The following is a 12,219-nucleotide window of genomic DNA, read 5'->3' as shown; positions in this document are numbered from 1 at the left end:
GTTTACTGGTGGCTATGCTTAGTCAAGATTTCCATAAGAGGATACAAGTTTGATCCTAATTAGGGAAGATTCCAACCTTCTATAATGTATCCTAGTTAGAAAAATTTATCACAAATATACACAATAATTTATTATTACAAACACAGAGCCTTTGTGACTAAATTGAGGGTCTTGGAAAACTCCAGTAAAGTGACTAATAAAATACAGTCACAATGGAAAATTAAATCCAAACAAACATCTGAGGTGTAAAAAAATTTCGCCAAGCAAAAATTTATGACAGTTTAGACTACAGTCAAAATTTTTCTTTATAATAATAATAAGCTTGGCGCTTTGGAAGCGATACCCACAAGATTTTTGCCTGTATTTTACCTTACACTTTGCCTTACACTTCGCATTTTTCAATAAGAATACAAACTCCACATTTACCATCGGAACTCGGAAGTCACTCTAGATGGTAAATGTGTGGGGATGGAAGAATGCTTGTACAATGCTCATGCTCGTGAAGCCTTTCAAAATATGTAGATCGAGAACAATTAAACAGTTAACAATCCAAGAGGAAGAGAAGAATTTGTTGACTGTTGTAATTGTTTAAATATCATCATTCCTCATTGGAAACGTTTTTGAAGGCGTTTACAAGGTTAATGTTACCCTAGGTATACAAAATGGCGGCTCGTCTTTGACTCCAGCATACAGAAGCGAGGAAACAGTGGGGACATACGTTTTTCTAAACCTAACCTATTTTAATAAATTACCATAATTATTAGCAACTAAATTATAGAAAACGTGCGTACCCACTATTTCCTCACTTCTGTATGCTAGAGTCGGAGACGAGCCGCCATTTTGTATACCTAGGGTAACATTAACCAAGAAGGTTAAGAAAATACAGTAACATTTGTCTAAAACGAAACCCGACTAGAATTTTCAGGTTTACGGACGGTGGATCAGGACTCAGTCCTAAAGTTACAGCGTTATGATCCACAATTTAGCTATTGTTACGCCAAAAACTTCCTCTTTACACGCGTTACGTTATGCAATTGGTAACCAAAAAATCGCGTTTACGCATTAGACAGGTTTTCGATTTACAATAATAGGCCTATTTTACATTGGAATTGTTCCGTTCCGTATTTTTTCTTTAGGCAACTGACCGTTTTAGACAGTTTTAGAATTTGTTGAGAAAATGGCACTTGAATTTTAAATTTATACCAAGCATATAAGGTTAGTAAGAGCCATTTTATTGAGATTTGTGATGTTCGAAGGCAAATAAACATATTTAATTGTATTGAAGTGAGTTAAAAATTGGCTTCTGTAGATCCGTCGTAAGGTGAGCCGTTGTTTTCCGTATATTCGGCATTATAAGTTGAAGTTGTGTTCCGTCGTAAAGCGAGACAATAGCAAGGTTGAAGCCAAAGTTTTAAAGGCGATAACGTGTACGTCGGACGTCAAGTGCCGCTTTCCTGTAAGCCTAGAAGTTTGACAATGGCGTTTGGAATGTCGAGCATGATTCCACTGACTTTCCAAACACCATTGTCAAACTTCTAGGCTTACAGGAAAGCGGCGCTCAACGTCCGACGTTCACGTTTTCGCGTTTAAAACTTTGGTCTCAACCTCGTTATTTTCTCGTAGGCTTAATGTTATAAGCTTACGTTTAGCCCATCGCTTGTCTAAAATTATGCATTGAATTCTGTAGAAATTGAAAAAATATGTTAAAAAATGAATTGTTGATTCGAATTTAAACAAAAGCTAAATAATATTTTCCAGATAAATATGGCTGTAATCAATTTTAAAAAGTACAGTATTTAAAAGAATTGTGACGTCATTTCCTCTGGCAATTAAATGGCAAAATGAATAACTAAGAGTACAGAATTTCCGAAATAAAATATAAAATATTTTGAATTTAATACATAAATTTAGTATGTTTCGGCTATTATATTTCTAATCGTATCAATATTTTGTTGCTGATTACATATGTTAACGGAAGTGACATCGTTTCTCTGGCGATAACTATTTGTTCATTTCGGTAAAGTTCGCTTAAATTTAATCGAATAATCGATATTTTAAAATGTATTTAATAAAAAGTATAAATAAGTTTTATATAATATACTTTTTACATCATTTTGACGTCATTTTTATTTAAGAAGAATGTAAATATGACGTAAATTGACGCAAACCACGCGAAATTCTATATAAATCTTAAAATCATTTGGCACATTTTATAAAAAAAAAATATTTGATTAATAATAATAAAATAAATTTATAAGACAAAATTTTACACGAGTTATTAGATAAAAGCACACAAAAGACAGAAATTTTAATAAATAATTATTTAAAATTGTAAAAATTTTCCAGGTGGCGCCATGAGGATTTCGACAATCGTCTGCTTTTGCGACTTAACGAGCTTAACAGAGAATCGTTTAAAAAATAAATATTTTTTCGGAAATATCTATTTATATTTTTGTAAATATATTATAATTTTGTATAATACGAAGTTAAATTTATGAATTGAATAGTATTTTAGTAGACGTAGAAGGATCTACGTAGTTACTATAAATAACGGGAGTAACTTAGTCTTTTATTCGAGGCTATTTATATATTAAATGTACTGGCTCGGTTTAAATTTGGGAATGGTGCGTTAAATATTCCCAGGCAGAGAAAGAGAGAAGAAACAACACATGGAGGGCAACAGCTGAGTTCGTTTGGATGTAAGGGAAGAGGATAAATTTCACTTTGTTTCCTTCGTCTGCCATCATTTATGGACCTAACCATGACCTTCTCTCGCTTACTAAACTATATTGACTGCTAAAACTGCAGAGGAGATGCTCGTTATATTCTGGGTTTTAAACTGTAAAAAATTCCCTGTATTTTGTGTTAAATTGTAAAAAAATGAGTGGTCCTACGTGTCCTGGATTTATGCCTCATGGCGTTAGGCCGACTAGATGTCGTAGGTGCTTCAGAGATCTCAGCGAGCACAAATTGGATGCGAAGGATAAGGCACCGGCTTCGAGAAGGAAACAGGAAGAAAAAGAATCACCGAGCGTTGTCCTATCCCTTCCCCGTAGAAGACGCGAGACCGAAACGGCGGGTAGGACGAGGTCGGAGATTCTTAAGGCCGCCGGACACAGTCTGGATAATTCGGAACAGGGTCAGTCGGTAAGGACTTTTAATTCCACCGGTAGACGTTCCAGGTCGCGTTCTTCGTCAAATGATGGTCAGGCGAAGGTAAACAAAGAGAGTGAAGAAAGCGATGTGACCGATAGCACGTCTTCTGACGAGGCTATTTTGGAGAGGTCGGAACCCGACGGGGCGTCCGAGAAGACTGAAGAAAATGAAACAGAAGCGCAGAAGGCAAAACGTATTAAAATTATTGCGGCAAAGGAAGTTGATAAGCAGTTGTCGGCTCTCAGTGATAACACGGTAGAAAATACGTCTCCGGATGTCGAATTTATCTTGCACGTGAAAACGTCTGTTAAGAGTAAAACTGACGGTGATTCCGAAAGTGTTGCTGCCACGGAAAATACCGAAACGACTGAAACGACTCTCGTATTTCAGGATTCCATTGAGGATTTGCAGTCGACCATAGCATCCCAAAAGAAACAAATCGAATCCTTGGAAGAAAAATGTACTCGACTCGAAAAAGAGAAGAAGGATATTTTACAAAGGAGAATGGTTTCGGAAGCAGATAAGAGATCTTTAGAAAAAACTGCTTCAGAGTTATTAAAACTTAGAACAAAAGTTAATGAATTAGAAACTAATAACGAAGAATTAAAGGATGAAAATAAAAGCTTGAAAATAGAAGTTAAAGAAGTTAAAAATGAATTAAAAAAGAGAGAGACGCCTGAACAAGTAGCAACAAAAGTGAATGGCTTAACAGAAAAGTTACATCAAGCCGAAACATTATGTGAGGATTTAATGGAAGAAAATGAAGAAATTAAAAAGGAAGTTCGTAAATTGGAGGAAGAATTAGAAGAATTACATGATAATTTTCGAGAAGATCAAGCATCGGAATTCAGAGAATTAAAGAGGGAAATCGAAGCAATATCCAAAAACTGTAGAGTTTTACAGTTTAAATTACGCAAGTCGGAGAAAAAATGCGAGCAGATGGAATTAGAAAAGAACGAAGCAGAAAACAGATTAAAAGAAATGCAAGCCACTGCTGTTATTGATGTAGATAAAACTAAAATGAAAACATTAGAAAATGAACTTAAAGTTGCAAAGGAAGTTTATGTGAAAATGCAAGATGAACTAGAGATTCTAAAGGAAACAAACAAAAAATTAGAAAATGAAAATGAAAATCTTCGTACTCAAGGAAAAGGAAGTAGAAGAAGTCTCTCTCCAATGCCAGAGGTTAGTTATGCTGTTAATTTTAAAATCTTATTAGTTTTTATTATCAAAAAATTTATATTTTATTTATATATTGCAGTTTGTATAGCAATTAAGAAATTTGTTCATTGTTATCTAGTATTAAATCATATTATGTGTTCGTCTCTCTTATTAGGGCCCACTGGTGGCCAAGTATATAAAGCTACCAAACACCAGTAGTTGGTTGTGGATTCAAGCCTGACTAATAATCTGGCCATATGGAGTTTTCCAGGGTTTTGTCACATGTCTAACATTTAAATAGGGGAATTTTCTATAGAAAATCCACCTGTGAGACATCCTTGGCAGATTGCCTATGTGTTACATTGCCTTATCCCTTCAGTTCTACATTCCTCTCTCATATTAACTACAGTAAATATTATATGATTATCTTTGATTCAATTTGTAATATTTACAAAAAAGTATTCAAATTTCACATATCCTGTTTTATTTAATTTAGTTTTGTTTTTAAAATATTCCTATTGCAAAATGATTAACATTAAGTAATATATGTTCTATTAAAAGGGAATAATGAAATTCGTTGTCTACAATATACCATAGTAAAATGAAAATAAATCTAATAAGCTATAACATTAATTTTCTTTGATAAATTTTAAAATAAATAGGCCCTATACCTGTTGAAATTAATAAAATGATTTTTTTGTTTATTTGGTATTCCTACCAGTAATTAAAATTCTTATTGTGTAGTTATTGCTTAAATATATTTAAAAATAGAGAAGTTAGAGACTAAACCATCACTTTTTAATGACTTTTTTAATTACAAGTATTTAAAATAGCTACAGGAATTTTTATTCACTGACAAATTTATTTCTCTATTTTATTATTGTCAATAAATAAATAAATATAGAATTTGTTCATTGACACCTTTTAAAGAAATTAATGCATTTTTTAAATCTATTTTGAGTCATTCTCATTATTATTTCTAAATTTAACCTTAACAGAATCCTTGATTTCTTTTTGAGTATGTTCTCTCTTACTCTTAAATATTCACTCTTTTGTCTTTCATCTTAAAATTCCAGATACTATTTGTTATACATATAATGATAACTAATAATAATTACCATCATAACACATATTTTCTAATTTTAATTTCAAATATTTGTTTTATTCTATTCAGACAAAAATTCTGTAATGTAAGTTTTAATTCTGGTTATAAAATTTGCTATTTTAAATTATTGTTTTACTCATTTTAAAATGTGCAATGGTTTCCATGAATTAAGGAACAAATAGAAGAATTGTTACAAGTTAAAAAATACACATCCAGTTTGAATCAAATTTAGTGGTAGTCTTTATCATATCAAATGTTACTGAAAATCACATAAATGTTTGATACAAAACAACTAGCTAAACAAATAAAGAAAATCATAAATATAGATATCAGAATTAAACAGGAAAAATGATCTCAATAAGGAGCATTTTGTCCAAACAGCAATGTTCCATGTTAATGATTGTGTCAATGAGATCTGTAGTCAGCAATACCCATTGTTCTTGCAAAACAGTTTGAACCGCTATAGGGAGAATGGAGGGCAACAACATGCTTATTATGTCAGAAGAGCATGATGGCCACACTATATGGATAATATTCTTCTCTTCAAGGTATTTCTATACTAGGCAAGCTGTGGGAAGATGGACATTATTGGCTTGCAGAGTACATGTGTCAAATTGTGGCTGCATATAGACAAGCAGAGGGGTACAGAATATCATCTATGTACTTCTGAGCTATCATGTGGCAATGGATGTCAATGCATTTACCTAAAGAGATGCCTTTCCTTACAAGACACTAACTCCACCACAAATCCCTTTCATGGATATGAGAGAAATGATATGAGGTTACTGGCTCTCTCCAGATAAAAATTTGTCACAATTACACTATTAAGTACATCTTGACTTACCTGTACCTTTATTGATTTGGACTTCACATGTATGCATGTCCAGTTCAAATGTTCCTTCCTGTGGAAGGAACATTTGAACTGGACATGAATACATGTGAAGGGTAGTTAGGGGTATTTATATATTACTGGTTGTCTAGCATACATCTCTCCTTCAGGTGGTCTTCCGCATACCATAGAAGCTGATACTTCCCTTTTTATACCTGCAGCAAGCGTAGATCTCGAATGAGTTGAAGTTGTAGTCTTACTTCTGAGGAAGTCATTGTTCTAAGGCTGCCTTGGTCTTTGGGAAGCAGACTATTGTTGAACTGGCTCTGCATCCTGTGGACCAGATTGACTTATTGTGGGGCTCCAGAAGTGGGCTGGAACCACACTAAAAATGAAAAAGAAAAGAAAAAAAAACATTTTTTATAAAGCCATTTAAGAAAAGGGTATAAACTTCATGCCCATATAAGGACATGTTTGATGGAATTGTTAGAAAAGAGAGAGTGTCTCAGGTTAAAACAATAGATGAATGTAAATCCTAAGATTGAACATCTTTGATAGGAATTGAATTGCCAGTCAGTGTTGACTCATCTCACGATCTGGGTTCTGATCTCATTTCGTTTCGTAATGACGGGACCAATTGGAGAGCAGAGGTGAGTCGGCATCAACTTATCAAAATGTTCGGTCTGGGACCTGAAAAAATTTATAAAACGGGCATTTTCAAGGATGTGGGGAACTTCTCCCCATCTTTCTATTGTGTGGCACCATACGCTGAAAAAGAAATTTCCTCTGCATCTTGGTATTGAACTGGATTGCACTCGACCTCGTGACGGACTTTCTCCTTACAATGCCCCAAGACCTACTACCTTCTGAAAGGGATCCAAAAGAATAGTTCCAGTGGGATTCATCTTTTGAGAGAAGAAACAAATTAGAAGACCTGACTTTGCTTACGGTCAACTGTTGTAGCTGTAAGCATATTCTTTTAGTTATAATAAACCAGGTAACTATTTGTAACTGTGGAGCTTGTCTCTGTGGCAAATGCTCCCACTCACGTTTCGGGGTGACTAGGACATTCTGACATCACATGTGTGGTTCAGCGACATCACATGTGCGGTTCGGCAACCTCACATTATGTTCAACTACCTTATAATGTCCACCTGACTTTGCCTGGCTTCAATTCTGCCTATAGTTCTATAGTGCCACTAGTAAATGTCATCTTGAAGACATTTTTACAAAATGGCTATTTTGAAATCTTTTCTTTCACTGCCTCACATGACTATATTGTTTGCTCTTGTGTATTTACATAAACCTATGCAAGCATAAGTTATTTGCATTCCATACATTAATATTGTATGACTTTGCCTGTAACATATTTCAGTTTTGTGTATTTTGGACTATACATAGCCAAATTATCATAATTTTTCCATTTATTCCTTAATTTATGGAAACCAGAATATTTATTATCTGTCTTATTGACTTTAATTTATTTATATTAGTTATTCAGAAAATATAATAATAAAATTTTCTAGGTAGACATTAAGTAGCTGTAAATTTTTAAGACTAACTTTAATGTTCTTGATTATTTTTAATTTTTAAACTGATTATAATTTATCAGTTTAAGAATCCAAATTATTTAATTACATTCAAATCATTTTATTATAATTTAATACACGATACTCTGTGACCTTGAAAGTGCATCTATTTATAAATGTTGATAAAAAATTTATTTTTATGCATGAATTTATTAAATTTGTAACATGATAACATTTTAACACACTGATTGTCACTTTTTAAATTAAAAATGAAAGTAAAACAGACTTCTAAGCATTTATACAGAATAATATTTTAAAACTTATCATCAGAGTGTGAATTACCTAGTTTCATAAGTGTTTATCCTTATTTGAAATACAGGTAGGCCTCCTACAACGTGGTAGATATGTTCCATTCAGTTCTAAAACGAGAAAACTGCCTTTTATGGTGTAACATTTTCATCATTTTTTAAATTTATGTACATAAAATGCTTAAATAAAATTCAACATCATATAAAAACTAAAAGTCAAAATCAAAAAGAAACATAATGTTATGCTCACGAATTCAGTCCTCATTGTCACTTATTATAGTTGTTCAAGAATGTTTGACTGGCCTTATTTCGAGATTGAGCTTGTTTCATCAAGTTCCACTGCACTTATGTGATCTGTTGCAATTTTTCTGTTATGTGAAAGATAATTCGTTTCTAAATACCCTAAACTGCGTTGTAAAAGTACCGCACTGTAAGAAAATTTCAGCATTTTTCCAATCGCGTTGGAGCGAAAATGCTTTGTAAAGGTACTGCGTGGTAGGAGGCCTATCTGTACTGTATTATTTTAGAACAACAAAAGGAGAGAAACTGGCAGATATAAGTTATTCTCTAGCAAAATTAATTTATAATAAATTTAAATATGTAAACATAGACTGATTTTAAATATTTTGAAGATGTTATAAACAAAGACCGTAAAACTACTTTTAATATATTTTTGGTGATGTGTTAGATAAATTTCAGTGGTTTTGAGAGCTTTTAAACTTACTTTATTTACTGTTTTAGATGATGAAAACAAAAGATCCTGGAACACCAAGCAATGAAAGTCTGCTTCGTGATCTCTATGATGCAATGGAAAGAGAGAATGATCTTAGAGAACAATTAAATTTTGCAGAAGATGAAAGTAAAGTTATCAGAAGAAAATTATCTACACTTGAACAAGAAAATGAAATATTAATGATGCAATTAAAGAAAATGACTACTACGAAACAAACTAAATTAACAAATAATGAAGATAAAGAAGAAATGTCATTGGAAGAACTTAAATTACATTTAGATTTGAGCGAACAAGAAATGTCTGTTTTAAGAAGGAAAGTAGATGAGTTGGAGCAAGAAAATGATAATCTTCAGTCAGAAATTAAATATCTTCAAAATAAACTAGTTAATCAGCCAATGGCAAATATAAAACTTCCAGATGCACCAACTGAAAAATCTAGTCCTAGCTCTTATTTTGAACATAAAATGAAACTTCTTGAATACGAAGCTCGAGAACTAAGAAAAAAACTTATTGATAAAGATAAAGAGAATGAGAGATTACAGACTGAAGTTCAAGTATACAGAAGAAAAGCCTCTAAAGTTATTGTTCGTAGTCGATCATTAGATAGTGATAGCCAAGTAGATTTGAAAAGGCAGTTGCAACTAATAGAACAAGAAGCAGCAATGTTACGACAAAAGACTACAGATTTAGATAATGAAAATGAAAAACTAATGACTGAAAATAAAAGACTTCAGCTCAGAATTAGTAGGAAGCCACCCCTTGATTCTGCTGGAGAATTACAGGTAGAAAATTTAGAATTAAAAACTAAAATCAGTACACTGGAGAAAAAACTTTCAGCTGCACAAGAAGAATTAGAAAAAGCTTTGAGTGGTGGATTCTCTCCAACAACAATTATAGCAGAATTTAAACCTCGCCGAGCATCATTAACTGAATCAGAGAACGAATTAATTACGTCTTTAAAAAAGAAATTAAAATCAGAAGAAGATGAGAATTCTTCTTTGAAGACTAAACTTGTTCAGCTTGAAATTGATAACAATAAAATGACGAGAGATTATAAAAAGTTAAAAGATGCACTTAATTATAAAAAGAAGACACCCAAGGTTATGCATGATACAGTAACTAGAATGGAACTTCGAGAAATTGTTAGCGATCTTCAAGATGAAATTAGTAAGTGGTTTTTTTTTAAAATAAATATTATTATATTTAACTGTATTACAAAACAAATTGTTTTCAGGTTAATCAAAAATTTAAACTGTAAATTTTTAAGTTACGGATTTAAGATTTTTCACATTGAAAAGCTTATGTTTATCTTGAAATTGAAAACCTTAAATGCATTACTAATTATTTTCATGACTAAGTGTATGGGTAAGGTGGCCAGATGTCTCGCTTTTGGTGGGACAATCCTGGTTTTTAACTATTTGTCCTGAAGCATTTTAAAAAAGTCCCAAGTTTTTGAAAGATTAAGTTTTTGTCAATTATGTGTCATAAACTTATGTCTAATGCTTAAGATTCATAAAGATCATTTTGTATCACGTGTATCAGTTCCAAGGTGTGCATGAGCATCAGAAATAAAAAATTCTGCGCCAACAAAACTCTGTGTTTGTGGCAAAGACCAACAGAAAATAGTTTGGGGCGCACAGCTGCAGCAATGGAGCAACACGTGTTCACAGGCTGTCTAAATGAGCAAACATTTTGTTCATTACATGTTACATAAAAGTGTTCTTTTCTACAGTAAAGTGTATACATCTGATAAATCACAATTAAGTGTTGAGACTTTGAAAGCCATGTTATGTGTGAAATATAATTTAACAAATTCTTGCAAAAAATTTCATGATATTTTAGATGATGACAGCAGACTATTAAAAAAAATTCACTCAACTGAGAAATATGCAAAAGAATAAAGAGTTTTTAAAGAATTATAATACAGTAGAGCGTCGATAAGTGGAACCAATTGGGGACTTGGGTCCTTCCAGTTAATGATTTGTTCCAGTTTTTGACTTTGTACGAAAAAATACATTAACCTGTCCGATGTTCAAATTTTTCTCCGTTGCATATCGCTTCCTGTTGAATTTTTCTCCGTTGCGTGTCGCTTCGTGTTGAATTTTCGTTGATTTTAAGCTCAACGAAAATTTTTATAATAATTATCAAGGCTATCGTATTGTTAAAAATTATTTCTGCGTTTTGTACAAACAAAATAAATATATTAAAGAATATAAAAAAACATGAAAATTATACTTTAGAAGTAAATTTAGTATCAAAAACATTCGATTCAGCATGACACAGTCCAACTGAAAATCGTTCCACTTTACGGTCATTCCACTTACCGAAGTTCCACTTATCGACGCTCTACTGTAGTATATATATTTATTATATTTGTAAATTTTATATATGTTGAAATTTTAAAAAATATAATACAATACAGTTTTTGCATTCTTTGATGATAAAATTCTGTTGTTCTAGAACAATTTTTTTCAACAGGACACCACTCCACCCATAAATTTTGTCCCACTTAACCAATGTTAAAATCTGGTTGTCTTATGTATGGGTTAATAACAAACTAAGTAGCTTCAGTGTAATATACTGATGATAGAAATAAGTCTAGGCCACGTTTTGAAATTTACTCATTAATAAAAAATTAATAAAAACACTTCATTTATGATCAGAAGAATCATATTTATTATATTACACTGTTTACAGTAGCTATTTACACAATTATAACACTTCACATCTTGTGCAATGTAATCAATAGAACAGGATAACAATGATCTAGTTTATTCATCTAGAAAGTGTTTACATTCCCTGTTCTTTCCTGTAGTAATGTTATCATTTAAATTGATATGTTGAAAATTATCTACTGAAATTATGGTGCCAAAAGGTAACCTAGTAGATTAGAATCAACCTTTCTTGGTTAGGGAGGTTGAGATTATGGCTTAATCTGTCTTATTCTCTGACTGCAATCATCACTGAGATTGAAGTCCATGTTATCCTAAAAGTTGATCAGAAAACAAAAACTGAGACCCCAACTAAATACTACTGATAATGGGGAAGTATTCTAACTGATTGATATATTTCATCAATGAGACCTCTAGTGCAAAGACATCTTCTGGAACATGTAAGGCATTGTGTAACATCTGTGTAGAACATCTGTATCTCAAATATTTCTTTAACTTGAAGAAAACAAAGCACTTAGTAGGTCTCAATGGAATAGCATAGGGATTTAATGTCTCTAACTTGAATTTCTTAACTCAAATTTTCAAGTCAAAGTTTCTCATGGTCTTCTGACACTGATTTATGTAACTTTCAACTTTCCCAACTGAATTTTAATAATTATTATATCCAAAATGATTTTAATTATTAGATTTCCATGAAAGTTTCAGTTAGTTATCTCTGCTCAGGTA

The 12,219-nt window shown here is 32.2% G+C and overlaps 1 protein-coding gene across 7 annotated transcripts in view; it reads left to right on the top strand.

Moving 5' to 3' along the window:
- Positions 1-2,381: 2,381 nt before the first annotated feature.
- LOC136988021 (putative leucine-rich repeat-containing protein DDB_G0290503) overlaps positions 2,382-12,219 on the top strand; it is a 72,322-nt gene continuing 62,484 nt past the window's right edge. For 4 of the 7 annotated variants that reach the window (XR_010882713.1, XM_067285800.1, XM_067285801.1 and 1 more), the window contains exons 1-2: positions 2,382-4,341; positions 8,830-9,988. Coding sequence is in view for 6 of the 7 variants with exons in the window: in XM_067285800.1 (XP_067141901.1) it covers positions 2,881-4,341; positions 8,830-9,988 (2,620 nt within the window). In the remaining variant the exon portion in view is untranslated. The remainder of the gene's footprint in view (positions 4,342-8,829; positions 9,989-12,219) is intronic. The other 3 variants (XM_067285799.1, XM_067285798.1, XM_067285797.1) reach the window with 3 other exon arrangements.

The sequence above is a fragment of the Centruroides vittatus genome, unplaced genomic scaffold (genome assembly GCF_030686945.1).
Source record: "Centruroides vittatus isolate TY-2023 unplaced genomic scaffold, ASM3068694v2 scaffold_3038, whole genome shotgun sequence".
In the NCBI taxonomy this organism is placed as follows: Eukaryota; Metazoa; Arthropoda; class Arachnida; order Scorpiones; family Buthidae; genus Centruroides; species Centruroides vittatus.
Note: the sequence above shows the minus strand (reverse complement) of the source record. Positions and strands in the feature narration are given on the sequence as shown.